The sequence below is a fragment of the Ramularia collo-cygni genome, assembly GCF_900074925.1.
Source record: "Ramularia collo-cygni strain URUG2 genome assembly, contig: RCC_scaffold05, whole genome shotgun sequence".
Classification (NCBI taxonomy): domain Eukaryota; kingdom Fungi; phylum Ascomycota; class Dothideomycetes; order Mycosphaerellales; family Mycosphaerellaceae; genus Ramularia; species Ramularia collo-cygni.
The window spans coordinates 268,201-293,210 of NW_019716259.1; the positions used below are offsets into that span (position 1 = coordinate 268,201).

The window sequence follows — 25,010 nt, forward strand, 5'->3', positions numbered from 1 at the left end:
GTGACGACGAGCGAGTGTTGCGGATTGATGACATTGACAGGCTCTAGCTCGAGGAGATTCACCTTGGCGCCAATGTCATCGGAGGTCACAGATGCCGAGTACCCGATCTTGCTTTGAAATGCTGCTCCTACACTGACGATGCGGCTTTGTTTGGCGGCGATGTAGGGTGCTGTAACTTGCGGGAGTGTTGTCTCCCTCGGACAAGAATTGGCGCCAAAGCCTCCAGCAAAAATATCACCATTTCGACGTGCAGTCATGGATACAGGGATCTCTGAAACCATCAGCCCATCATCAACGCTCGCGGCAGACCACGAGCACGCCATCCTGAGTCGAACGACAACAAGCACGACCAAGCACCATCATCAGCATACTCATCAAGCGCCGCCGCCATGTACCGCGCGTCTGCAGGCTTCTCAGGAAGAGCGGCCGTTTAATCTGAACCAGTTCGTGGAGGAGACGCACACAACCAATGAACCTACCGTTTTGTATCTGGCCTATGGCAGCAACCTCTCCATAGAAAAGTTTCGCGGCGCCCGCGGCATAGAGCCTTTGTCCCAGATCAACGTGATAGTGCCATCCCTACGGCTTACATTTGACCTGCCGGGCATACCCTACCTGGAGCCTTGTTTCGCAAATTCCGCCAAACGAGATCCTGAGAATGGTTCTACTAGGGAAGAAAGTGGAGGGTTGACAAGGAAGCGAGGATATCGCAAAGACGAATGGCACAAGGGAATGGTGGGTGTGGTGTATGAGGTGACTGCAAAGGACTATGCGCATATCATAGCCACTGAGGGCGGCGGCTCCACTTACGCGGATGTTCTTGTAGACTGCCATCCCTTTGTAAGCTCTGATGTACATGTCCCTGTGGAGCAACATCCTACCACGCCCTCGTTCAAAGCTCACACCCTCTTCGCGCCTGCCACGCTGCCCGGAGAGCGCCCACCAAAGGATGGCGGTCGCTTGCAACGTCCACGGTCCAGCTATGCTCAGGCTTCAGCCCGGTACCTGAAGCTCATTACTGATGGTGCTGCTGAGCTTGGGCTTCCAAATGAGTACCAGCAGTACTTGCTCTCCATACGGCCATATCGGATCACGACGTATAAACAGCGCGCTGGGATGCTTCTCTTCTCGGTCATGTGGGTGCCTTTTTTCCTGTTACTGTTCGCGCTCGGTCGGATGTTCCAGGACAAGAACGGCATTGCTCCTCCATGGCTCGCCAAGCTCACTGCCACGATCTTCAAGGCGGTCTGGACGAGTTACGACAACGTCTTTGAGCCGGCGTTTGGCGATGGAGAGCGAACGATTGGGGATGATGTTGGTGTCCTTGGCGACGGCGCGAATACGCGCGTCTACAACACAGATCTTGAGAAAATGGCAGGATGAAATGCACGCAAGAATAAATGCTCGTCTTCGCCAATTGTCGATCAGGTTTGAATTCCTCCAAAACACATCCATTTTTGAAGTCAAGGTCGGTCCTGCCGTTTTTGTTTTCGTCAGGCTTCAGCCTCCGCCGCACTTCACTTCCTACGTCTTTCCGTTCCTATGCATGCGCACCCAATCAATTACTCGTAATCTTGACATGGCCTGCCATGGCTCCGACCATCAGAAGAGTGCAAAGCCAAGAGATTATTAACGTCAGCCTGGATTCGTTCTCGGACCCGGTCTTGAAAAACACTCCACCGCGATCCGCGCCTTCACCAGTGAACGACGAGACTGGGGAAGAAGACCGCATTGAGGAGACTCTCACTTACGAGCCTCCTGCGGGTGATGCATGCGGCGGGGAGGTGCATCCTACAGACGTCGCCGACGGTTTTGTCAAAGGCCCACCAGTGGCGCTCGGACGCGACAAATCAGCTCAAGCAGCGACGACGTCCAGGGAGCCAAATCCGGCCACACACGATACTCAAGCCATAGGAGCGCACCTGTATAGCAGCGCTACCGCCGCTGTTGACACAGCAGGAGAGGTGAAGATCGCTCAACTCCAGGAAGCCGAAGAAGATCTGTACGGAGCAACTCCTCCACGCAAGAGCCAAATTGTCCTCCTGGAGCCAGGTGAACGGAGGGATTTGACGCATGTCCCCACGACAGCTGTAGCTTTGCATTCTACTGCCTCGATCGAGACTGCAACGAAAGAGGGTGGCTCTGAGGCAGCTCCGCCGCAGACAGCACCACAGTCGACCGTTCAGCACCTGGCAACGCACATTCATGCTGTAAGTACAGCATTGTCGCTAGCTGAACACGCAACATCACATACCACCGTAATGGCTTTGGGAAGCAAGGAAACGCGGTCCACTGGAAAGCTGCCTTCGGGCAAAGGAGCGCTTGCCGCACTGCAAGCGAGGAAGCAGCGATCTTGCGGTCACTCCAGAGAGGCGTCTACCAAGCAATTCCAGAAAGCAGTTGCAAAGGAAGGTCCAGCTACGAAGCTAGCCGGAGCCCGTTCGCGCCCAGTAGGCTCGGTTTCAAAGGGCCCATCTGGAGCTACCAAGGTCAAAGACACAATGAAGGGCGATCCAATTCTTCGCACTACCGCCAAAGGCAGCCCCTCGACTCGCTCGTATCCTCGAGAATCTCCTCAAATCAAGCCTGCTGATCGCAAGCGCAAAGCCGGGTCCGGGATGGTCGATGGAGAGAGTAAGAGCACTGATGCACCTGACCATGTCAACAAACGAGCGAAACCCGCGATGCGCAACAGGATCGCTTCGCCGACAGTGAGCGCGGCACATCATTCGGATCATCGTCCATCGAGTGACGTCTTCGATCTTCCTGGGTCACCTACTGAAGCTGATCCCATCAAAGCAGCAAGAAAGCGTATCAGCAGGCCTGTCTTAGAGGCCGCCACGGCCGCCATTGGGATAAAGACTGCGGCACCCGAGAAACTTTCGGCGACAGTCAAGGAAAAGCCAAGTCAGATGCCTGTTGATGAGCATGAGGGCCAGAGACGACAGCTTCGCCCAAGGAAACCAATGCGACAGCCTCAAATCGAGGAGGAAGCCGATGGGAAGGAGGAAGTTGTCGTTGTCGATGGAGCTGGGCCTCATCACGCTAAGAAACCTGATGCCGAAGCCTCATCTGCCGGTGACTCTGTGAAGCCGCACGAGAAAATCGCTCAAGTTGTTCGGCGGAGTGAGCATTTGCAAGGAAACGAGGCGCGTCAGGGTCAGGAGGTCAACTCTGTGGGCTCTCGCCCGATTACAAGCATCGAACCTGCCGTTTCCCTGCCAGACAATGCCAATCCAACAGGCAGTCAGTTCAATGCAATCGTCCTCTCCGACGGCAGCGAGTTGAGCTCAAGCATTGAATACGGCTCTCCACCACCTGGGCTGTTGCCAGACGTGTCGCCTGAGGTGTCTCGAAGACCAGCTACTCGACTTGAGACCCCTGCAGCTATGCAATCTAGCCCGCCCAGGGCTTTCTCGTATGCTGGGTCACAGTCGCGTCGTGGTACTGGTCGGTCTCGCAACACACAAATCATCGGATTTGGCAAAGCAGGTCCTCTCAATCAAGGCTCAGTTCCAAAGTCGTGGCACACGAACGCTTCCGTGCCTCCCTCGACTGTTCCCCTGAATTGGGGCTCTGCAACCGGAAGTGTCATCAACATGGCGCGGAAGAAAGCGTCATCTGTTGCGACAAGTGTGCGCAGTGGGAAATCTAATGTTGCTGCACCACCCAGCAATGTAGCCTACGATGTGCACGACGCCCTTGCGGGGCTGGCTAAAAGCAGACCACAAGCACCAGTCGGTACCACTTTCACCGTCAACGCTGTTCAACTCCCAGTGTCAGCTTCAGAAGAACGTGAGCATGGTTCGGGAATGCATGCGACTGAAGTAGATCACGAAGATCATGACAGCGGATTCAACACTATCAACGATTTGGAGAACTTCATCAACTCGCCGTCGCCAAGTMAACAGCTGCATGCAGAGTTGGAGCAAGCACCTACTGCTTCCCAGATCATAATGCCTCCGCCACAACGCAAAATACATTCGCCGCAAATGGCTACAGAAGTCAAAACAAGCGAACCAAACAGAGCCACCGCAGTGTCACGTCCGTTTTCCACCGCATATGCAGCAACACAATCGCGAAGTAGGACAGGAATATCACAGACAGCTCAACGCGACCCAATCATAGCGACAGAGCTAGTAGGAACCGGAGCGACTACGTCAATCTCAAGTGGCCCATACAAGTCCGCCGCAAAACAACCAATGCCAGCAGATGCGTCCGAAGGGCCACCTCCGAAACGTGCGAAAGCGACAAGCTCCAAGGTAGAGATTGACACCGAGTCTTTCTCTTCGAACATTGCGATATCGAACAAGGCGGAAGCAGGAAAGTCTGTCGATGCTCGACGCTCGGTGGGTCCAAAGGAGCTTACTACAAGTCATCCCAAGACAACGACACTCGTTCCCGCTCAGCCGGAGATTGAGCACACTGCAACGGCGTTTAAAAAGCAAAGCGTAAAGTTCGCGACGGCCGTGGGGTCAAAAGACCACTTTTCTGAGCCCCAGCCGCCTGAGGAGCCGAGTCCTTTCAAGACGGCCGACCCCCTTCCAAGGCCCATCAACCCAGTAGTTACTCGGAACGAGCAGCCCAGACGTCTCAATAATGCTCGACGAAAATCGAATCGTCAACTGTCCCAGAACTCGCAAACCGTCGACTTAAATGGCAGTCCAGTACCACCTGATATGGATGTCGCCGAGGCTTCTACTGTCCTTGAAACGTTCTCGCAACAAGCAGACGAGTCTTCAGTCCGCTCTCAGCAAACTTCGCCCCACCTCAAAACTCCCATGATCTTAGCCGATCATATCGAAGATGCCGCTTACTCGGTGCCGCCCTCGCATCAGCCACCAGCCCTGCCAAGCAACAAGAAGGCACTGCCCGGCCCTTCAGGCTCGAGCTCCAAGACTATGCGGCATGTCAAACTCACAGAGGCGGAGTTAGATTTGGTGATGAACAGGCGCATCGAAATGCCAGCCGGATCTGATCCGTTTGCATCATCACGCGAAGAATCTCAAGGCTTCGTCTACGGTGCTCAGCAGGGAGAACATTTACTCCAGCGGACGCTCAACTTAGCTTATGACCTCGGACAGCCTGCTGTTGAGAAAGCAACGAGATCTAATATAGGGTTGCGATCGCCAGTGCAGAAAGTGCCGACAAAGCCCCCCGAGACAGTGACAGCTCCCGAATTCACCAACAAGTTTGCATCAGATCTTGAAAAGCAGGTTGCGGCCATCCGTGAGCATATTGCCTTTACTCGTGCTGTCGACGAAGACCCAGACAAGACCCTCGTGGACGACTGCAGCCAGGAGACCGAGGTCTCCAAAGAAGTCTCGGAGATTTCTTCACCAGTTTCGTGTTCAGGTGGCACGCCGGAGATGTTCGAAGAGCCGGAGCCTAGCTCGCAGTCGTCGGAAGGAGATGAAGAAGATTTACGTGTATGGCGAAAAGGCTTGAAGCTGCATCAGCTTGGACTCTATGRGGAACTCGTGAGGATTGCTCGCGTCGTGACTGGGTACGTCGCTGGGCAGGAGGCCTCCGCCGAGATCATGATCGACGACAACTATCGACGGGAGTTGATCCTGATTGAGCGGGAAGAAGAAGTACAGAAGAAGCAGTACAAGCAGTACATATCAAATCTGCAACAGAAGAAGAACGAGAAGATTCGGGAGCTGCTGGATCTCGAAAAGGTCTTGCTGGGAGTGCTAGATGCTTCAGCGGCCTCTTGGGAGGAGCACTGTCGAGGAAGAGCCGAACGGGAGCATGCTAATCGGAAGATTGATGCCCTGATTGCCAGCTGTTCTTGATCTTCGATGCATGAAAGGTGGAGTGATCGTTTGACTCTTTCGCTATGGTGAGGCACATTTGCAAGCAGACGACGGGGTCGAGAAGTGGCTTACTATGTATGTAATAGCTGATAGCAGACAAGTGCTGGACCAATGTGAATACAAATTATGTTCGAGGAGTCAACAGCGCTTTTCAGATCGCATCGCTCATCGTTGTTCTTCGCTCAGCATGTAGGAGTACAGGCAACATGGCATTCATTGTGCTGGCCGGTTAGGAAACGTGAGCACCAGCCAGAATGTGATCCGAGCACTCTCTTCGGGATTCTCGACAAAGTTTTGTTGCACTCCCTCAGTAGTTTCTTACAACATCATTGTTTCGGAAGGAAGATGGGCAACGATGAAGAAGGAAGGCAATTGGCGACTCCAGAGTTCTGGAACGCTCGCTACGACTCAAAGTCTGACGGAGTGAACCCAACTCACGAATGGTTCCAGACTTATGCCGCGCTGGAGCCATTCTTTCAACGCCATCTATTCCCACTCCAAGCCAACGAGGGAAACCCACAGATCTTGCATCTCGGGTCAGGAGATAGCGTCTGTCTAATCGATTGTCTTGCGGGATGCACACACCAGCTAATAATATTGCCCGATAGACCGTTCCTTCCGAGCTCTCAGCTCAAGGTTTTACCAACCAGCTTTGTGTTGACTTCTCCCACGCCGTCGTTGATCTGATGACGAGCCGCAATAATAATGACGCAAATTCTGGCATTTCTTGGATGCTTGCCGACGTTCGCGATATGCACGACATGCCTAGCAAGTCTTTTGACGTGGCGTTCGACAAGGGCACGCTTGATGCCATGATTCATGGCTCACCATGGAGTCCACCTGATGAGGTTCTCGACAACACTGGTCGATATATCAACGAGGTAGGATATCCTGTCTCCTCCTTTGCATCATTTTTTTTTTTTTCGTCTTCATTTGCTGAGATGGGAAGGTAGGTTCATCGCGTTCTCAAAGACGACGGAGTTTTCTTGTACGTCACGTATCGACAGCCACATTTCATGAAGCCTTTGCTTAATCGGGACAATATTTGGGATCTTGACATGGAGTACCTCTCAAACGATAAGGGCTCGTTTGAGTATCATGGGTTTATCTTGAGAAAGAGTTCTACCAAGGACTCTGGAGCTACAAGCCAAGCATCTTGAGTCGATGTAAAAGGCCATTTCATGCGCTGAACGCATTCGACAAACGCGAACATTTGTTGGGATTGTCGAATACGAGGGCATCAGTTGATCATTCGTGCACGTATGTCTCGCAGGACCCACGTGCTTAGCGATTACCTGGACTGTCTAAACTAGGAAAAAATGTTTGGTCACGCAGGGTTCAAGGCACCGGCGGCATTGGAGCTAAATATTCACCGGCATACTGTGTTCGACCGACCGAACGACTCCAGCTAGGCTCGGTGTAAGGAGCCAAGTGGATATCTCACAACCAACATGGCTGTCAGCGTGCGGGGCATGACTTGAGGTACGGCTACGGCTACGGCTACAGCTGACAATGGAGGAGGTACAAGAAGCTCGCTGCTCCAAAGAATCTTGGAAACACAATTTTCAAATTCCCTTTCATTCTTACATCACATTGACGAAATGCGAGCTGCTAGATTCCATGGCGCTGGCGATATTCGAGTTGAGGATGTTCCCGTACCAGAAGCCAAGGCGGGTGAAGTCCTGATCGAAGTTGAATGGTGCGGTCAGTGTACTCCCAACACTGTTATGAGATGTTCATATATCGCATTGCACGTTGTCTTCCCAAATAAATGCCAACCTGACATTCGCCAGGGATATGCGGGACTGACCTCCACGAGTATCTCATAGGACCGCTGGTGGTGAACAGGAAAGAAAAGCCACATACAATTACAGGCGCCCATGTACCCGTCATCCTCGGCCATGAATTCTGCGGACGAATAGTGAAGACCGCCGAAGGGTCGGATCTCAAGCTTGGCCAGGTTGGAATCGTCACATGTGAAGGAAGGATCGGTGTTAACGATATGTACAGGCCGTCATGGTCGACCCACGTATCAACTGCAAGTCATGCCACAGTTGCGCAAGTGGGATCGATAATCTTTGTGGTGAATGGGGCTTCCTTGGATTAAACGGAAACAGCGGGGGTTTCTCGGAATATGCGGCAGTCGAACCAAAAATGTGCTACCCTCTTCCCGACGACGTGAACATGGACGAAGCAAGTTTGATAGAGCCGTTGTGTGTTGGCCGTCATGCTCTCGCGGTGACCAGTATCAAGGACTACTCAAAGCTCAGTGTGCTGGTCCTTGGTGGTGGTCCTATCGGCTTGAGTGTGATATGGAATCTGCGCGCTGTAGGCGTCGACAAAATAATCGTGTCCGAGCCGTCCAAGTTACGACAGGAGCACACGCGAGATCTGGCAGATCATGTGTTGGATCCAATCACTGACAATATTGGCGAGGGATGCAGGTTTCTGACTAGTGGCCTTGGAGTGGACGTCGTATTTGACTGCGCTGGTGTACCGGCCGGTCTTGAGGCGGGCATGGATGCAGCAAGGACACGTGCAACTTATGTGAACGTTGCTGGCTGGGAAAAACCGGTACGCACACCTCTTGCCAAGCAAGTCGCATTCAGTACTGATGGAGATCCAGTTCGTTATGCCAATGGCACCAGCCATGTTCAAGGAGATGACTATCAAGTTTTCGATTGCATATGACCACGAGGACTTTGAGCAGGTCACCAAGGATTTTGTGGCGGGCAAGTTCGAGGGTGTAGGGAAGATGATTACGAGCCGGATATTGGTGGAAGACCTCGCCGAGAAAGGTTTCGAAGAGTTAATTCACAAGAAGGATCTGCACGTCAAGATTGTGGCCACCCCAAAGAAGACCTTGCTTGATGAGGCATCAAGCAGGGGCTCGTCGAACATTACGACGTAGTCTTGCATGAGAACATTGCTACATCTCCAGGCGTCTCGCTCGAATCGCTGCTCCGGCAAGTCGAATTTGGTGGCGGGTTGCTTCCTCGACCTCGATTTGAGATGATCTACAACATCTTGCATCAAGCTAGGCTGTCGTCCAGGGCTTATCTTGTGGATGTGTGTCGGGCATACACTTCAACTTCGCTTCGTATAATTCGCTTCAAAATCTGTCCAGAATTCCGAGATTGCCGTTTTATAAAAAGTCTTCTCCAAAGGCGCTTCCCATTTTCCAGGAGTCTGCTCTAGGATTTCCAGCCAATTTGATATATGCAAAAGTCTTTTCTCGCCCAGGCCCGCAAAGTGCACCATCATATGGCCAGGTTTGCCTTCGAATCCGAACTCGAACTCGTAAGCGTTGAACCATACCCGAGGCATCCAGACTATTCCAGGATATGCTTGTGACGTCTGGTTTGTTTCCCTAGACTCGATAACCTTTGCCATGGCAGCTTGCTCACTGAACCATCCAAGGTCGTCCTCGGGGTGGGAGAGAGGGTAAGCAACAGTTTGGGTGAGTAAGTCTAGGGCCAAAGGGTGAACTCTGAGATAGAATATTCCGGAATTGAGACCGTTGTGGTCAGCTGTTGCAAGTGCATAGACATCCTTTAGATGAGCTGGAGGCAGGAAGATCTCTGGCGAGAGGGCGGGGTTGAGGATCATAGAGTCGGCATCGACCCACAAGAGCCATTCTTGTCTCTCTTCTATTGGCTTTGCCAGTTCCCGCAACATAATAGACATGAGGTAGTACTGTTTGCTGAACAGCTTCCGGGACGTGAGATCACGCTCTAGAACTTCATATCCGCAGCCCCAGCGCTCACTGTGTCGACGATGGGTCAGGAGAGCATGCTCCAGTTGAGGAACGCGGTGGGTTCCATAGAGCATAGATAGCTTCGTGACGCTACATTTTGAGCTTTGGGGCCGTAGCACGGCGAATGCTCCCACATCGTCTGATGATGCCAGTTGAGTTTCTACATCTATGTCATCTTTCAGTATTCCTACGCGTGATGTGCCACCGAGGAGGGAAATCGTAAGCAGTAATGCTATCGTACATGCACCGGCGATGATACGTGTACGGTACTGCCTTTCGTGAAGTAGATCAGCATGGGATAATATCCTGGGGTGCTGCCGTCGTTGACCCACCGCATCACAGGCACATTTGACCTCAATTGATGTTCATCGCCGAGATGAGTTTGCGAATGCGATCTCACCTATCAGAGGGAGCAAAGGAGGAAGGGCGAAGGAATATGCATTGCATGTGCAGGGATCGAATCAGGGATCACCTCCCGAAGAAAGCCCGTATAAAAGGTAAATTCATCGCAACACCAACATGATAGCAATGCATATTGAAGTTGCTATCATCGTTGAGCTGCTTTTGCGTGGTGATCTATGCAAGTTTAAGAGGCTATGTATACAAGTGTGAGAGTGTCATGGAGTGTTTACAAGTTCGAACGTTGTCTATTAAAGCAATTGACCTCTAACAATGCATGCTGGCTATGCGCCGCTGATATATGAACGCCGTGGACAAAAAACCCCCCCCCCCCATATACACTCACTCATCTACACCGCTCGCACCCATTCCATGTTCGTCTTGATATCACCAAACCATGCCATCATAATGTCCTTGAAGTAGTACGATCTTGGCACCCATTGACCAGAGTCACCAGACTTGGGAAGCTGAGACATGCCCTTCTTGACATATGTGCTGTTGAGCCTCAGGATGCTCATCTCCTTCATCGTCTGCTTCTCCTGTTCGCTTCTCCTGGGGATGACCTCAACCACACCCTCCTTCTCCATCTTCTTCAGGATTCTCGTCATCATTTGCGCGGTTGCGTCTGCTCCTAGAGTCCACGAAGCATCGACGTAGCCAACCACGAATGCGGCGTTGGGCAGATCCTCCAACATGACGCCCTTCCATGTGAACTTCTCGGGGATCTCGAAAGGCTTGCCGTTGACGGTCACTTTCATTCCGCCCGCGAACTTCAACTTCAACCCGGTGGCGGTGATGATGATGTCTGGGTGTAGTTCTTGCCCGCTCTTGAGCTTAATGGAGTCCTCGGTGACGGTCTCGATGTGTCCGGTGGCAATGCTTGACTTGCCCTGCCTCAGACTCTTGTAAAAGTCGCCATCGGGACAGACACAGAGACGCTGTTCCCAAGGATAGTAGCTTGGTGTGAAGTGTGGGTCGAGAGGGACGTTGGCGGGAAGCTGCTTGCGTGTGAGGTCGTACATCATCTTCTTCGCCCTTTCAGGGAAGTACTGAGAGTATGTGGTCAACATCATGGGGGTCAGGATCCACTTGAGTCGGAAAGCGTTGTCCTGGAACGAGGGCGCCCATGAGAACCATTTCCTGAGGAAACGCTCGACAACGTCCTCTCGAGGAGCTGCCATGATATAACTAGGCGATCGTTGAAGCATAGTGACATGCTTGGCCGTCTGGGCCATTACGGGGAGTACTGTGACGGCTGTAGCGCCGGAACCGATGATGACAACTTCCTTGTTGGCGTAATCGAGATCCTCGGGCCAGAACTGTGGGTGAATGACCTGGCCCTTGAAGTTGTCGATACCAGGGATGTGAGTCTCGAGGGGATTCTTGTAGTCATAGTAACCGGTGCACATCATGATGAAGCGAGCTTTGTATGTCTTCTTCGCAGCCCCAGAAGTGTGCAGTGACCATGTGTTGTCGGCATACTCGGCGTGGTCAACAAAGGTGTTGAACTTGATCTTCTTGTCAATGCCGTTCTCTTCCGCAGCCTCCTTCATGTAATTCCAGATGCRATCACCGTGGGCGATCGAGTCCTTTTCACGCCACGGACGCCATGCGAATCCAAATGTGTAGAGATCAGAGTCGGATCGAATTCCTGAAGCAAAATGTTAGCCAAGCTGAGACGAGTCCAGCGTAGATTATGCATACCAGGGTATTTGAACAAGCTCCAGGTGCCACCGATCTCGTGGCGGCCTTCCAGAATCGCATACTTGAGGTTTGGTGTGCGTTCCTGGAGACGATATGCAAAGTTGATTCCTGAGATTCCAGCACCGATGATGATCACATCGTAATTGTCCTCGCTTTCCGGGAAGGGTTGCCAGGCCATCTTTGCGTCTGCGTACGGAGGTATATCTTGCGACGTGAAGGAGAGTAAGAGATGTACAAACAAGATGGGTTGGATTCCACTTTCAATTAAATGTTCGATCGCCACGACAATCGCGCGTCCGAGGCCGAGGCAAGGGATGGTTGGAGCACGACGATTGGCTCACTCGTGCGTGGACGCTGATCTCCGCACCACAAAGCTTAGATGAACTTGAACTTACGGTAATGATTTAGTGCTTGGCGAAGCAGAGAGATGAAGCCGAGGTGCGGCGTGTAATTTGTTGATAACGCATGGCCTGTCACCTGTGAGGTTGTTTGTTGTGGTTGAAATCCCAGAGTGCGGGGCCTCCGACCGAGTATGAACGAATTCCGGGCTCCGCGGCCTGTAGCAGAGCGTGATCGGGATAAGAAGGCGTCATTACCTTGTAGGCTGCAGCTTTAAAGATATAGAGGAGATATGTCCCAATCTGGTGTCTGCACGTCTGTATAAGGCAAGGCCAAGAAGCATGAGCTCTGTAACGGCCAGTTGATTGCTCCGCAGGGTAGATCTCCACCCCGATATGTCTATTGCTCCGCAGTTCTGCGAATCCATCATAGCATTTAGGATCCTCGGTGGAAGGACAAAGGACGTGTAGAGCCGCGGGTCAGTTGTCGGAGTCCGCTTGCTCGAGATCAGGCCGTATACCTGTGTCAAAAGGATGAACTCCGAAGTGATGTCGGGTTATTGTATAGTGGTGTAATAGTCAAACTTGGATACAAATGTACGCTAAAGTGCTCAAGAGAAAAATGTAAAAGGAAATCGTTTCGCGCCTGGCGAAGTTCAAGTGGCCAGGGCTCCGATAAGAGCGTCCATGGCGGAGCTATGTGCTGCTGCATTCGTTGATTGAAAAGGCCCTTTGAGCAAGTCAGCACTCTGGTCGAAGACGTTCAACATCTGTAGTCAGTCGTCACATACCGCTCCACACGAGACCGAGCTCGTTCCTGTCATTACGATCGTTCTTCCAAATGCTGTTGGCATTGTTCTCCAAAAAGCTTGCGTACTCCTGCCGTGGGCTAGCCTGGTGCAGGAGCATCAGGTTGCGCGCAAAGATGCCCTTGAACTGAGGCCCATCTAGACCGCAGTTGGGCTCGCATACCTCCTTGAGGATGCCATCTGGAGCAAGAGAGGCAATCGCCGCGTCGGCGATCAAATGTGCCTTTGATATGTATGAAGTATCGCCCGTAGCTCGGCTGAGTTCGGCTAGACCTCCAAGTACTACACCCTGGTTATAAGACCACACAGTTCCATCGTTGTTCTTGCAACTCTTGTCGAGACCATCGTTGATAAGGTTGCCGGAGTTGATCATTCCTGTTCCGAGAAACCAGTTCCATTGCTGGAGTGCAATGTCGCGGTAGTTGCTACCTCCGACTCGGTTGGCCAGGTGGGCTGCAACGCTGAGATGAAGCTCGTTGGCAATGGCGTTGACATAAGTTTTCGGTCGGTCCCACCAAATCCCACCAGATCCACGACCGTTGGAAGAGCAGTTGGTCTTGCCGAAGACCGCTTGCATGTCCGCGAATATTTTTTCGGCTTCTTGTAGATATTGTTGGTTGCCCGTGACATCGTAGGCTGCAATCCATCCAAGAGCCCACCAACCCTCGTCGTCGTAAAAGCTAGAAACACAGTGAGCTTTGTACATCCGGCGTCAAGGTAGTCTGGCAACGTACTCGTTCAGGAACCCGCCTTTCTTTCGAGTCTCCGAAACATCAGTCGGCCAATCGCCACGGTCGGTATAGTAAGTGTGTATCATCCATTTTTCACAACCTTCTGTAACGTTCTTTGCACCAATCGTCTTGGCCATTCGCAGGTTGTATCCTGGAGCCTGCGAATAGGTGTTTCTGAAGATTCCCTCCGCATTGCCTTTGATGTTGCCATCTATCGCAGCAAGATCCGCAACTACCGTCAAGCCTATGCCGTGTCAGAAATGACTGATGCATCGATGAGGATGACTTACAGTTGGCGGAGTTCCACCATCCGGTACTTGGCGACCATATGCCTGTAGACTGGTTATACCATTGCTGCAGGGTATTGWAAGCTGCTTCCGCGTTGGCAGTCGTGACATCTCTCGCAACGAGAGGCGATGCAGTTGTGAAAGATAACAGTCCGGACAATGCCAGCATGGTACGACTGTTGATGAAAGACATGATTGTAGTGAATCGGATTAAAATGAACGATAGGAGTGATTCAATCTTGCAAAAGCGTTCTGTACCTTATTATATGAACGTCAACAGCCATGCCAGCGATCGGCAGCCTCTCTCCAGACCAGGAGGGAGGTCTGTCTGTCTGCGCTTGGCGGTCCCCAAATTGTAACATGTTCCATCGTGACTCGTGAAATTACTTTCGTTTGTGGGCTGCCGGTGAGCGTCGCGGCAGTGCGGCAGGAAGGTAGCATGTACCAATTTTTAGACCCCAGCCAATCTTTGCTGCTCACTTTGCTTGGTACTGTACTTGAGCTCTTCCGTTTCCGCGAAATGGCAATTTCCCGTTTCCCCTGCGAGACAAGTCATTACAGATCACGCAGGACAGCTTGTGGCTGCATGAACGACGCCATCATGCCTCAACTCTCCACTGCGATCATCGTAGGAAGTGGAGGAGGCTGTCCGCGCAGCATCAGAGGCTGCTGGGAGAAAGGGAAGATAGTTGAAGTGGTGTGGAAGGGCGCGGGCAAAAGGTGAAGACGATCTTGGCTCCAGCGGGTCATCGGCCCGGTAAAAAAGGCAGGAACTCGGCGCCATACAAAGACAACGGCAACGACGACTACATACAACGCTCCATAACGGCCAACCACAACCTCTTGCGCTGGACCACATTGCTAGGCAAGCGCCTTGCTGGTCCACAAAAGCGTCGATAAGCCCTTGGTTTTTCATGTCCCTTATCGGTGAAAAGATGAATCCAGAGGCCACTCGCTTCATTCTCTCTTGGGGAACCTCTTCCACACTGCACGACCACAGTRCAGCCGCGGCGAGAAGGCGAGGATGTGGCGCCAAGAATAGGAGGCCAAGACTCGCCAAAAGTTGATGGAGACCCGTAAGTCTAAGGTGCGATCGAGTACACAGCATCATCTGAGGCTTGTAAGGCAAAAGCCAAAGAAGCTGCAATGACCGGGATGAATTTGCGTGTTCTTGCCTCTTTAGTACTTTGCAAGGCATGTTTTACAAAGGACATTCCGCATACAGGAAGTACGCTAAAGAAACAGGGAGGTTTTCATTCAATATGCGCACTCCGTTCTGTCGACAGCTGACGCGGATTAGTTCGGACTTCCCGCTCAGCTTGCTGTATGCAGGACTGGGGCTGTATGCACTCATTTGAGGCCTTTACAAGCCATCCTCACCTGACGCGGCCAGGCATTCAATCATAAGACTACTTCACTCATCTGTGGGCTTAGCATTCTTAGGCCTCCAGAACATGGCCCAAACCGTCACACCCGGCCCTCCTTTCTCCATCTCTCCGCTCGCAGCATGACTTCCCTTTCCCAACACAAATTCGCCCACAACTTCAAACCCACACTTTTTGTAAACTTCCCTCGAACCAGCAGTGGTAGATTCCAGCCAGATGGGCAGATTCTCGCTCGCAGCCTTCTCCTGCTGCCTGCGGATGACTTGCGACGCAAGTCCTTGTCCTCTCGCCTCCTCAGTGGTGCCGATGAAGAACAAATACCAGTACTTTTTAACATCCTTCGGCAGACCACGCTTCTTACAAGCGTCCGATTGCGATTGATAATCCAGCAACATTCTCTACACATATAGTCAGCATTTCCTCCGGAAACATGAACACTGCAAGAGACATACCCTACAACCTCCTATGCCGAGTCTGAAAAGGCTCCCGATGAACCCAGCTTRAAGAATCGTCCAAGGATTATCTACTCGTTTACCAGGGGGCATCCAGATGGCGATACAACTCCAATCGTTCGCCTCGTCGAACACGGCGTCATTGAGAGCAGCAGCCTTCGTCAACGTACGAAAGTAAGGCCCCAGGCACTCGTTTCTCGCAGTCTCTGATAGCGAACAAAGCATGTAGCGAATAACAGGATCTGTTTTGAAAATCGGTGCCAGAGCTGAGGCGGCTTTGGGGGTATATTCTGCATACCATTTGCCTCAATGTCTGGAATGATTCGCACGAGCACGTATAAACTTACCTGACCCCGCAGATGTGATCTTCACAGCGCGTTTGTTGTCCATTCTGTTGAGTATTGCGACAAAGTCTGATGCTGGAAAATTATATGGGCTGCCCTGTGTAGGTAGGTAGGTAGTGTTTGGTCGGCGGGATCCGCGGAGAGCGGCTGCTTTATATTAGCGCCATGAATGAACTAGTTTGATCATCCGCATGAAAGGTACACGGACAGCGGAAGATCATGCGCTCAAATTAATGTATTGACACAGTCGACGAAGTTCCTGCCCTCTCACTTTCGCTCGTCCTCACTCACCCGCTCGATGAATTAAGAAGAAACGAACCCACTCCTACACATGCGATCCGAACAGAAAGAGGAACAGCGTCCTCACACAAGTCGCCATTCACCTTTTCACCCCAGACCGTCTCAAGCAAGCAAAGGTCTGCTCGCAAGCCTGCCATGGACATATCCAAAATCGTTCCCTTTTCTCGGTCCCATCCCATCGCAATGCAGTAATTCCAAAGAGCCAACCTTCCCGGGTTGCAAAAATATGAACAGTGAACACCCCATCTCTTTTTAAAACTCCTTTCAATAGTTCTCGCGTCGTGTGAGTTGCCCAACGCTTGCAATCACTCAGTCCGTAACGCGACGATGGGTCGTCCCTGTCGCACAATTCACCCTCAGCCGGATTGAGGACGACTAGTCCATATTCTGGTAAAGGTCACTGAGCGGCTTTTCCTGGGAGGCAGACTCCTTCTTTCCCCGACCAAAAGTGAAGCGAGACTTCTTCTTAACTTCGCGGTTCTTCTTCAAATCCGCCCATGATTCATCTTCGTCTTCTACGTCAACGCGAACAGAAGACATTCTTGGCCCACCCTTTGACTTGTCCACAACCCGGATGGTAGACTTGGGAGTCTGCGCTTGTGTTCCGTTGTAGGGAGTCCCAGGACCGGGTGCTGACTGTTGGTTGGTAAACGCTTGCAAGGTATGGGATGAGGTCATGCTCGGCGAACGGCCAGCTGCGTCTCCATATTGAGTTACAGGGCGATAGCGACTTGGCATGCCCACGTTACTGCGCTCGCTGGGGGCGATGGAAGGCGTGTAGCCTGCTCCCGGCCCACCGCCGTTAACGGTGAGCCCATTCATGGAGGGTGCGTAGGAACCTGTGGGGGGTATCGCGCTCGCAGGTCGACTATGACTTGGCGAGTGATTGGAGTTCCATCCAGCGGGCGGGTTCATCATGGTCATTGAGCGTCCTTGATTCGGAGGTGCGCCCGGGTAGCCTTGCTGGCTGGCCATGGACATGGGTCGATTCGCGCCAAGAAAGCCATTGTCCTGCTGAGGCTGACCAGGTTGACCCAGCTGTGCTTGCTGCATATTGATCATGTTCTGCATCATCTGCATCTGCATTTGCATGAATTGCTGCATTTGAGGGTCCATTCCCGGCGTCATTGGCATCTGTCCCATTTGAGGCATTCCCATCGGTGGCATCATTGGCATGGGAGGAATGCCTGTGGGAGTGTATACCGATGGCGGAGCAAGGTTGCCCATTGACATGGTACGTCCCATCTGTGGTGGTGCATTCATGTTCATGTTCATGTTGCCCATTGTCGAGAATGTCCCTGCAGCGGTGTGGGCATTACCACGTCTGGCAGCTCTCGCCTTCTCTTCGCCGGCAATGACACCAACAAGTCCACCTGGGTGTCCCGTAGGTTGTTGTGACATGGGCATGGGTCCAGTTGGCATCCCATATACTGAATTAGTGCCGTTCATGGCCAATGATTCGCGGGCGCTCTGATTCACCAAGCCGGCGCCAAAGTAAGGATCAGCAGGTAGCTTGCGAGCGAACGCTGGCAGATTACCACCACCGCCTCCACCTCCCATTGCAGAACCAGCCATAGACGTCCGCCGCTGATGCATGTCATTCTCACCCATCATTGGGGGTCGATTGGCGCTGGGGAAGCCATGAGCTTGCAGAATTCCAAGCGGCACATCTTCATCGTCACCGTTGGTGTTGCCTTTGACCGTCTCCGTTGGTGGTGTGCCGCTGATTCCGCCGAAGTAGAGACCAGATGCGCTGCTGGCACTACGGTCGTTGCCAGGTCTTGCCGAAGCCCCGGAAGAAGGAAGGTCGGTGGGTCCACCGCCAGTGACTTTTTTCATCTGCTGGCGATAGACTGACATTGTGGCCTCTTGCTGTCGCCGCTGTGCCGCAAGCTTCCTTACTCTTTCAATATCGTCATCATCGTCGTATTCGTCGCTCGAAGCATTCTCTTCTTCCTCGCTGTGCTCTGAACTGCTCTCATTGCGTTTCTGTAGAGCTTGAAATTGTGCCTTTGTCATCTTCTTCGGTGTGTCATTGGCACGTTGATCTCGCGATACAGGCCGCACTGCCCGAGACGCAGGTCCGGAGGAAGAAGCATCGAACAATGATCCTTCGTCCTGGGTCAAGCCTATCCGGCCATTTGCTCGCGGTGTGGTTGTCATGGAGTCTGCGCCGGCCCACGATCCACCTGCAGAGCTCCCAGGGCTGGCCGCGCCGACTCGTGAGCCGCTCGCCGCCCCTTGACCATATGCGGCGTTGCCTCGTGAGGGTGCGAGCCTGTTGGAGGGTGTTGATGCTTGAGGATCCCGCAGCTCAACCTTCTTCGTCCAGCGGTCACCATCATCGAAGTGCGTTTGTCGATTCGGATACTCATACTCTCTTGCTTTGCCATTGTCAGCCATAAAGCCAGCACCGGAAAAGCTGTCGGTTGAGCAACGTTCTCCGATGGGAACACGAGCGTATCCGCTTTTTGAGGTGCCAAGAAAAGCTTGGGCGATTCCATCGACGGTCGGGCCGCCGCTGGGGGCACTGGGGTCGGGGGAGCTTAACGCCGAGCTCGACGAGAAGYCTGTCGAATAGGGCTCATCATAAGAATACGGCGATGCATTTTCGTCGCGGTTGGGTTGTTGCGGCTTGAGCGAAGGGGAATTCGACAGCGTGTCTCGCGAAAGGGTCCTCGGCGGGTACATCGGCTCCGATTCCTGGGATTGGTCAGTATGAATTKTAGCAATTACATCGTCAGCATACGCACCGTCCTGTGGAACGAGTTCGCTACGGGCGGAGGAGGCGGAGGCATCTCCTTTTGCAAGCTGTCGAACATGCTGCTGCCAAAATCGCCGCCAAAATCATTGCCCAAGTTCAGCTCGGGCTTCGAGGGAACGGCAGTGCTGGCATAGCTGCTGGTAGTCATCGCCCGCTCCCTAGGTGAGCTTGCCGCACTTGTGGTTGGCCGTGGATTGTCTCCGTTTGTGTGATGAGCAGGCGGCACCGGCGGGGTGTCTTTTGTATCCATAGACGGTCTGCCACCGTTTTTGTTCTTCCCAAACGAGAAAGCACGGGCTGCGCGTGATGAAAATGAAGGCGGGTGTGGTAGCGGCGCGTATTCGTCCGCGCCCGCCGATGCGCTTTGTGACATTCCCGAGGCTGCTGCTGGCGCCCGCTGCGTGAACAGCTCGTCCTCTTCGGGATGGCGATCAGGATCCACCGACGATGGCAACGTCGATGTTGAGCTGTGGCGTGCCGACGCCGAGGAAGAATCGTAGTAGCCGCTGGAGCCTGAGGTGGTCGTTCCGCCGCTGCCTCGAGTTGCGCCGGATTGAGGCCAGCCGGGATTGCGCTGGCGGGCACTGCCTTTGCTGAGGTCGTTTTCCGACTTGCCACGAAGAGCGTGGATGGGAGAATTGAAGGGCCGGTTCACGATACGATCAGTGGCAGCGCCATATGTCACCCCCTTCTTGTCCGATCGCTCAATGACACGGAAAGTCGAAGACGGCGCAGCAGCGCTGGACTGCTCCTCGGGAGATGGAAAGTCGAGAATGTTTCCCGAGCTTTTCCGCCGCCCGAATCCCTTGAGGTTCAGGCCCTTCGGCATGGAGAGGAGGTCGTAGGCGGGTGGTGGGCGTGATTGGGAGGGGACCGGGGCGGATGCGCTGAATGTGGTGGGACCTGGCTTCTAACCTTCCATGTGCTAAAATTACCGTCCCGCTCGGAAGATATATGTATACTGCTGCGCTTTCGCTTCGTCGTGGGGGCGCGTCACATAGACGGCAGCTGCTCGGGTGGTGCACGCAGGGCTGAGTGGTGAGAGCAGCAGTCAAAAGATGGGATGGGGACGGTTCTGTGGTGGGAAGTTGGTGAATTGACTTCGCTCTAGCTCGATCAGCCGGAGGCGACGACTGTGTTCCTAATTCCCACGCGAAATCTAAATTCGTATCGTGCAAGCGCGGCGGTCGAGGTCGACTCCCTGGCGTACCTTAGGACAGTAGTTGGCGGAAAGATTGCCGTAAATGAGGTTTGATGAGATGTAAAACGGCGGAGACACCAGCTCACAGCATCAGCGTGAGAGGGAGAACGTAATAACTCCGGCGGGTTCAATCAATAAAATCGGGTTGGGAGTTAACAGGCACGCCCGCTCGAGCTTCACAGAGAGTGAATCGTTCGGTTCGGCTCGTCCTCGTTTCGGACTCTCCAGATCGATGGGGTTGAGAGCGCAGCGGCGTGGGAAGTTAGTTGGTGGAATGCGACTTCAAAAGATGCCACAGCAACGCAGGCGAAGACTTCTATGAGACGATCTTTGACTTTCGCCCGCTTCAGCGCACAAACTCCATCAATTCTTGGATGAACGACCTACAATGCAGTCTCCAAAAACAGCCGGTATCCCAATTTAAACCTTCGCTAGCCTCCCATCAACTCCTGCATATCGATATTCGTGGCCCTAGCGCCATCAATTGACGGGGGTATCGTCCAGTGTTTAATCAAAACATCGCACACCCCGGCCGTGACACGGATCGTCCACGCCGTCTCTCTAGATCGGTTCACTCTCATCAATCAAATGTTTTCTGCCTCAGCATTCGAGTCATCGACAAACGGCGAATACGAGGAGTGTGGATAACATCCCGTCCCACCGTGTCAACCAGCCATGTAGTTCCACGACAGCTCTGATCCTTTCTTTCTACGTGGCCCCGGCATTGCATTACATGCCCTCGGCGTTCTTACTTTCAGCCTCCGTACTGATTCAGACAGCCTCCGATTGTATACTTTGATTCCATGTCACTGCCAAGGCCAGAACCATCTGATTTTCTTTGGTTCGTATAGGTTGGGTGTGTATGGGCACGGGCACGTGTTTGGCCTTGCACAGCCTATTCCGAGTCAAGGGTCTGTGGTCGAACCTTCCAAAGTTGCCACGAGCAAGACCGCCCGCCTGTGGTGTTCACTCTGCGTAACATTTGTACCAAGTTTCCGGGAGATCGGGTACATGGAGACCATTGCATACCTCAGCATCATGAACGGCGGTGCAGCTTCCCCTCTACTGGCAGTCACCATCAAGAAGATGTTGTAGCCTTGTAGGATGTTCATGCATTATTTGCACATGAGCCGCACTGGCGGATTCTTTCATCGCCGCGCGCCGATACCTAATTATTCCATGGCGTCATGCTGTGCAAATCACTTCCAAGTCCAGCTCAGCAATGAGCTCCGACAAGGTTGGTACAGACAACAACAGCACCACCATCATCACAAGTCACCATATCAACCGCAGGGACAAGCACTTAGCACCATCCAATCCAACAAGGACTCTCCAACGAACCATTGCCTTTGACGCAGCCGCGTGGCCAGACCGTTTGCGCCCCAGTTCCTTTTCGTCAACCCGCCGCGTCCGTCATCCTGATCCCGGTCCTCTTGAAACTCGCGGACAAATTACCAGCGCTCGGGATTTTAGCACATATTGTGACCTGCAATGGCTACCTCCGGCCTCGATTCCCGTGCCCAAACAGGCTTCACCAAAAGTGCCGCGTATGATTCTCACCGCCCAACGTACTCTGCGAGTATTGTGGACTTCCTCCTCGAGCAATTGCGTGTCGCTGGCAAAGAACATGCCACCATCGTGGATGTCGCCGCCGGCACGGGAAAGTTCACTGAAGCGCTCGCCGCAAGGGATGAGAAGTTCCGCATTATTGCTGTAGAGCCGCACGCYGACATGAGGGATGTCCTGGCGAAGAAGCAGTTGGATGGTGTTACTGTTGTTGACGGACTAGCGGGTTCCATGCCAACTATTGACGATGAGAGCGTAGATGCTGTCACTGTTGCACAGGTAGGTCGGCCTTTTTCCTTTCTGCATGTACGGTCGACGCATCGTTGCGGTGGGGTTGAATGTGAGATCACATTCACGTTGCTTGAAAGAATCGTGGCAAGAACATTCTATCGCTATTGAAATTCCACTCCGACGTGCGCAGAGGCTGTACTCCCCCTCTTCTGGATTCCACGACAGCGAGCTAAACCCTCGCAGGGCTTCCACTGGTTCGCGAATCTCGATTCTTTCAGAGAGATTCATCGTGTGCTCAAACCACATGGTGTGCTAGGTCTAGTGTGGAACATTGAAGACTACAATGCCCCTCGTGATCACAAAGCTTCCACACCATGGGAAGCTGTAGCACAAGATCTCACCTTCAGCGTTGCCGAAGAGTCGGGCGATGTAGCTCCTCGCTTCCGCCACGGACAGTGGCGGAAAGTCTTTGACGAGCAGATCAAGAAGACTCCAATGTCGATTCTCATAGCCAGCGACGATCAGATGTTCTCGCTTCCCATTGGTGAGCATACCGAGCCTTTCGAGATTGCGTTGTCGAAGGAGAAGGCGTGGGACAGGTATTGTACGCTCGGGCATATTGCTGCGCTTGAGGGAGAAAGACTAGAGGTGCGTTTATGCTAGTGGAGTGAGTGAGACGCGCGGAGGAGTACTGATCGTGTAACAGCGCACCAAGAAGACGTTCATGGATGCCATCAGCGGCCCGGACGTGGAAAAGAATGCAGACGGCCATGTCATCGTTCACGGCAAGACACATGCTTTTTGGTCGAGTAAGATTCCCGCAGAGGGTCGACGTGGTCTTACCAAGGTTGAGCATGCCGAGGAGTGAGATACGCAGTCAGATGGACTTCTTCGTACGTCCTTGTGCCTGGGCTGCTATAAACGAGTGTCATACTCCGCCGATGACGGGCATTGTTTCCATCCATCATCCCACACAGTACACAGTGCTTGGCGGCCCTTCTATCGGGATTTGCTGCACAGTGAGTTGATGCAAATCGACATGCCAAACACAAACCCCCAGCACCTGTATGTGGACGAACGAGGGAGAGGCGCTCCATGCTGTTAGTCTGGAAGCCGAGCTCACGTGAAGCTCTCGAACGTCTTCTCTGAGGAGATTTCATTTGTGAATATGAACAATCCCTCGTCATCACCAATGATCGATCTACCACGTCTCCGTGATCTTCATAGGCCATCGATCGCGCGTGCCGTTGATATCCCACGCCCAAACTCCTCGCTGAAAAACACGAAATTGGCAAATAAGTAACCCTCCTCGCAGACCAGTCATAGCAGCCATCCATCACATGAGCTCTAGGATGATGTTGGCACGTCCTCATTCTCCACCCCGATCCGAGGGGGAGACTTGGACTTGGAGGAGGTGTAAGGGCTGTGACTGCGCGATCTTCGCCTCTCACCCTCCTTCCYCCTTGTCTCAATAATGCGCATCATCTCCTTTCGACCTCCAAACGCGTCGACCTCCTTCCCACGCATGCTCATGCTGATCTTGTCGTGGGCCTGAGCTCGGAGCAGCTTCGACATGAGCAGATGCTGCATGAGAAGACACACGTAGACTCCACAGTCCACGCTGTTTTGTTGCTGCGGACAGTCGTCGAGGTTGATGAACCGTAGTGGCTTTCCCAGCAGCTGTGAGATTTTGTGGGAGACGAGCTTAGCATCATGGAGGTTGGAAATGCCGAGGCTGTCGTAGTGGAAAGCCACGCCATCCACGATGCTCACCAGGAGAAGAGACCAGTGGCTTCCACCCTCTGCGGCGGTGACATCGCGGCAGTCATTTACCGGCAGGAAGACGTGTGTGGTCTGTTGAAAGTTGGGTAGCGCCGACTTGAGGGTGAGCGGATCTTTGGTATTTTGCAGCATAAACGACATGCTGGGACGCAACAGGACGATGTTGGCTTTGGGGTATTCGGACAGCTTCTCGCGCTCGAGATATTCCTCCCAGAAGCAGATGACATTGTCCGTCAACCAGTCGTTGTCCCTGATCGAGTCGATGTCGTCGCGCATGAGGCGCACATCGTGGTAGCTGAGGTATGCTTCGTCCGGGGAAAGCTGGGAAAAAGCAAAATGTGTCAAAAAATGCTGAAACTTGCCCCGAGTCGGGAAGAAAATGATGCTGATGATGCTGCACTCACCGAAGAACCAAGATGTCTGCTGATCCTGCCGTTGAAAGGATGAAACCCCGAGCCGGAGCTGCGCTTGTTCCGCTCCTTGGTCAGCGGCATCGTGGTGCGCGGCGAGGCAGACGAGGCGGATTTGAGTGGAGGGGAGCGGCGGCGATAGTGGTGTCGTAGGAATTTCTGCCTAAATCGTTGCTTTTGTTGCATGCCCTCACGCGTACTCGAGGAGACGGGGATCGCCATGACGGAGCTTCCGGGTACCTCAGGTCACAGGTGTGGAGCTTCGTCCCAGCCACGTGGTTGCGGTGCCAGAATTTTAATTAAAGAAAGAACGGAGCACATCAAAGTTGCTTGATTGAACTTTACTTTACATCTTCATGTGGCTCCGACACCAACTTCACTTATTCACTGCAATCGACCTCATCTGGATGGAAAGGCCGGTGAGATTGAAGGTTGCCGCCTCTCCTTGTGGTGAATCGACGACAACGCTTATGAACAGGTAGCTATCAGCACAAAACGCAGTAGCATTGCGGGGAGTCAAATACAGACGATCGAATGTCTTATTAGTCTTATCAAATCATGTCTTTTTAATCGTGCTGTCCTTGTTGCAGAAAATACACGATTTTTGGCGGTCCTTTGAAAGGTAGGGCGGCAAGCTTCAATTTCACACTTCATTCGACTTCCTTCACCCGGATGCATCTTTGAAGCTCAGATGWGGTACCTTACTTAGCTGACATGCGATTGATCATCCG

At 52.9% G+C, this 25,010-nt stretch overlaps 11 protein-coding genes; 5 read left to right on the forward strand and 6 right to left on the reverse strand.

Annotated features, from left to right (window-relative positions):
* Positions 1-255: 255 nt before the first annotated feature.
* RCC_03823 (uncharacterized protein) lies at positions 256-1,383 on the forward strand (the record flags this gene model as incomplete). Its single annotated transcript, XM_023769106.1, has 1 exon — positions 256-1,383. The coding sequence occupies one exon, from the start codon at positions 256-258 to the stop codon at positions 1,381-1,383; it is 1,128 nt and encodes a 375-aa protein (XP_023624874.1).
* Positions 1,384-1,589: 206 nt separating this feature from the next.
* RCC_03824 (uncharacterized protein) lies at positions 1,590-5,798 on the forward strand (the record flags this gene model as incomplete). Its single annotated transcript, XM_023769107.1, has 1 exon — positions 1,590-5,798. The coding sequence occupies one exon, from the start codon at positions 1,590-1,592 to the stop codon at positions 5,796-5,798; it is 4,209 nt and encodes a 1,402-aa protein (XP_023624875.1).
* A 366-nt stretch (positions 5,799-6,164) lies between these two features.
* RCC_03825 (uncharacterized protein) lies at positions 6,165-6,979 on the forward strand (the record flags this gene model as incomplete). XM_023769108.1 has 3 exons in its annotated part: positions 6,165-6,368; positions 6,428-6,700; positions 6,773-6,979. 3 exons carry the CDS (start codon positions 6,165-6,167, stop codon positions 6,977-6,979), a joined length of 684 nt encoding a protein of 227 aa, XP_023624876.1.
* Positions 6,980-7,420: 441 nt separating this feature from the next.
* Positions 7,421-8,730, forward strand: RCC_03826 (related to threonine dehydrogenase and related Zn-dependent dehydrogenases; the record flags this gene model as incomplete). XM_023769109.1 has 4 exons in its annotated part: positions 7,421-7,523; positions 7,613-7,779; positions 7,830-8,393; positions 8,446-8,730. The coding sequence occupies 4 exons, from the start codon at positions 7,421-7,423 to the stop codon at positions 8,728-8,730; spliced, it is 1,119 nt and encodes a 372-aa protein (XP_023624877.1).
* A 176-nt stretch (positions 8,731-8,906) lies between these two features.
* RCC_03827 (uncharacterized protein) lies at positions 8,907-9,913 on the reverse strand (the record flags this gene model as incomplete). XM_023769110.1 has 2 exons in its annotated part: positions 8,907-9,849; positions 9,909-9,913. The coding sequence occupies 2 exons, from the start codon at positions 9,911-9,913 to the stop codon at positions 8,907-8,909; spliced, it is 948 nt and encodes a 315-aa protein (XP_023624878.1).
* Positions 9,914-10,325: 412 nt separating this feature from the next.
* On the reverse strand, positions 10,326-11,857 carry RCC_03828 (probable flavoprotein involved in K+ transport; the record flags this gene model as incomplete). XM_023769111.1 has 2 exons in its annotated part: positions 10,326-11,626; positions 11,680-11,857. The coding sequence occupies 2 exons, from the start codon at positions 11,855-11,857 to the stop codon at positions 10,326-10,328; spliced, it is 1,479 nt and encodes a 492-aa protein (XP_023624879.1).
* Positions 11,858-12,673: 816 nt separating this feature from the next.
* Positions 12,674-14,013, reverse strand: RCC_03829 (related to endo-1,6-alpha-D-mannanase; the record flags this gene model as incomplete). XM_023769112.1 has 4 exons in its annotated part: positions 12,674-12,747; positions 12,809-13,506; positions 13,561-13,801; positions 13,848-14,013. The coding sequence occupies 4 exons, from the start codon at positions 14,011-14,013 to the stop codon at positions 12,674-12,676; spliced, it is 1,179 nt and encodes a 392-aa protein (XP_023624880.1).
* Positions 14,014-15,258: 1,245 nt separating this feature from the next.
* Positions 15,259-16,071, reverse strand: RCC_03830 (uncharacterized protein; the record flags this gene model as incomplete). XM_023769113.1 has 3 exons in its annotated part: positions 15,259-15,627; positions 15,682-15,971; positions 16,029-16,071. The coding sequence occupies 3 exons, from the start codon at positions 16,069-16,071 to the stop codon at positions 15,259-15,261; spliced, it is 702 nt and encodes a 233-aa protein (XP_023624881.1).
* Positions 16,072-16,700: 629 nt separating this feature from the next.
* Positions 16,701-19,918, reverse strand: RCC_03831 (uncharacterized protein; the record flags this gene model as incomplete). XM_023769114.1 has 2 exons in its annotated part: positions 16,701-19,028; positions 19,079-19,918. 2 exons carry the CDS (start codon positions 19,916-19,918, stop codon positions 16,701-16,703), a joined length of 3,168 nt encoding a protein of 1,055 aa, XP_023624882.1.
* A 1,863-nt stretch (positions 19,919-21,781) lies between these two features.
* On the forward strand, positions 21,782-22,955 carry RCC_03832 (uncharacterized protein; the record flags this gene model as incomplete). XM_023769115.1 has 3 exons in its annotated part: positions 21,782-22,135; positions 22,331-22,735; positions 22,794-22,955. The coding sequence occupies 3 exons, from the start codon at positions 21,782-21,784 to the stop codon at positions 22,953-22,955; spliced, it is 921 nt and encodes a 306-aa protein (XP_023624883.1).
* A 479-nt stretch (positions 22,956-23,434) lies between these two features.
* RCC_03833 (related to sentrin-specific protease SENP8 (SUMO-specific protease)) lies at positions 23,435-24,501 on the reverse strand (the record flags this gene model as incomplete). XM_023769116.1 has 2 exons in its annotated part: positions 23,435-24,190; positions 24,274-24,501. The coding sequence occupies 2 exons, from the start codon at positions 24,499-24,501 to the stop codon at positions 23,435-23,437; spliced, it is 984 nt and encodes a 327-aa protein (XP_023624884.1).
* Positions 24,502-25,010: the final 509 nt, after the last annotated feature.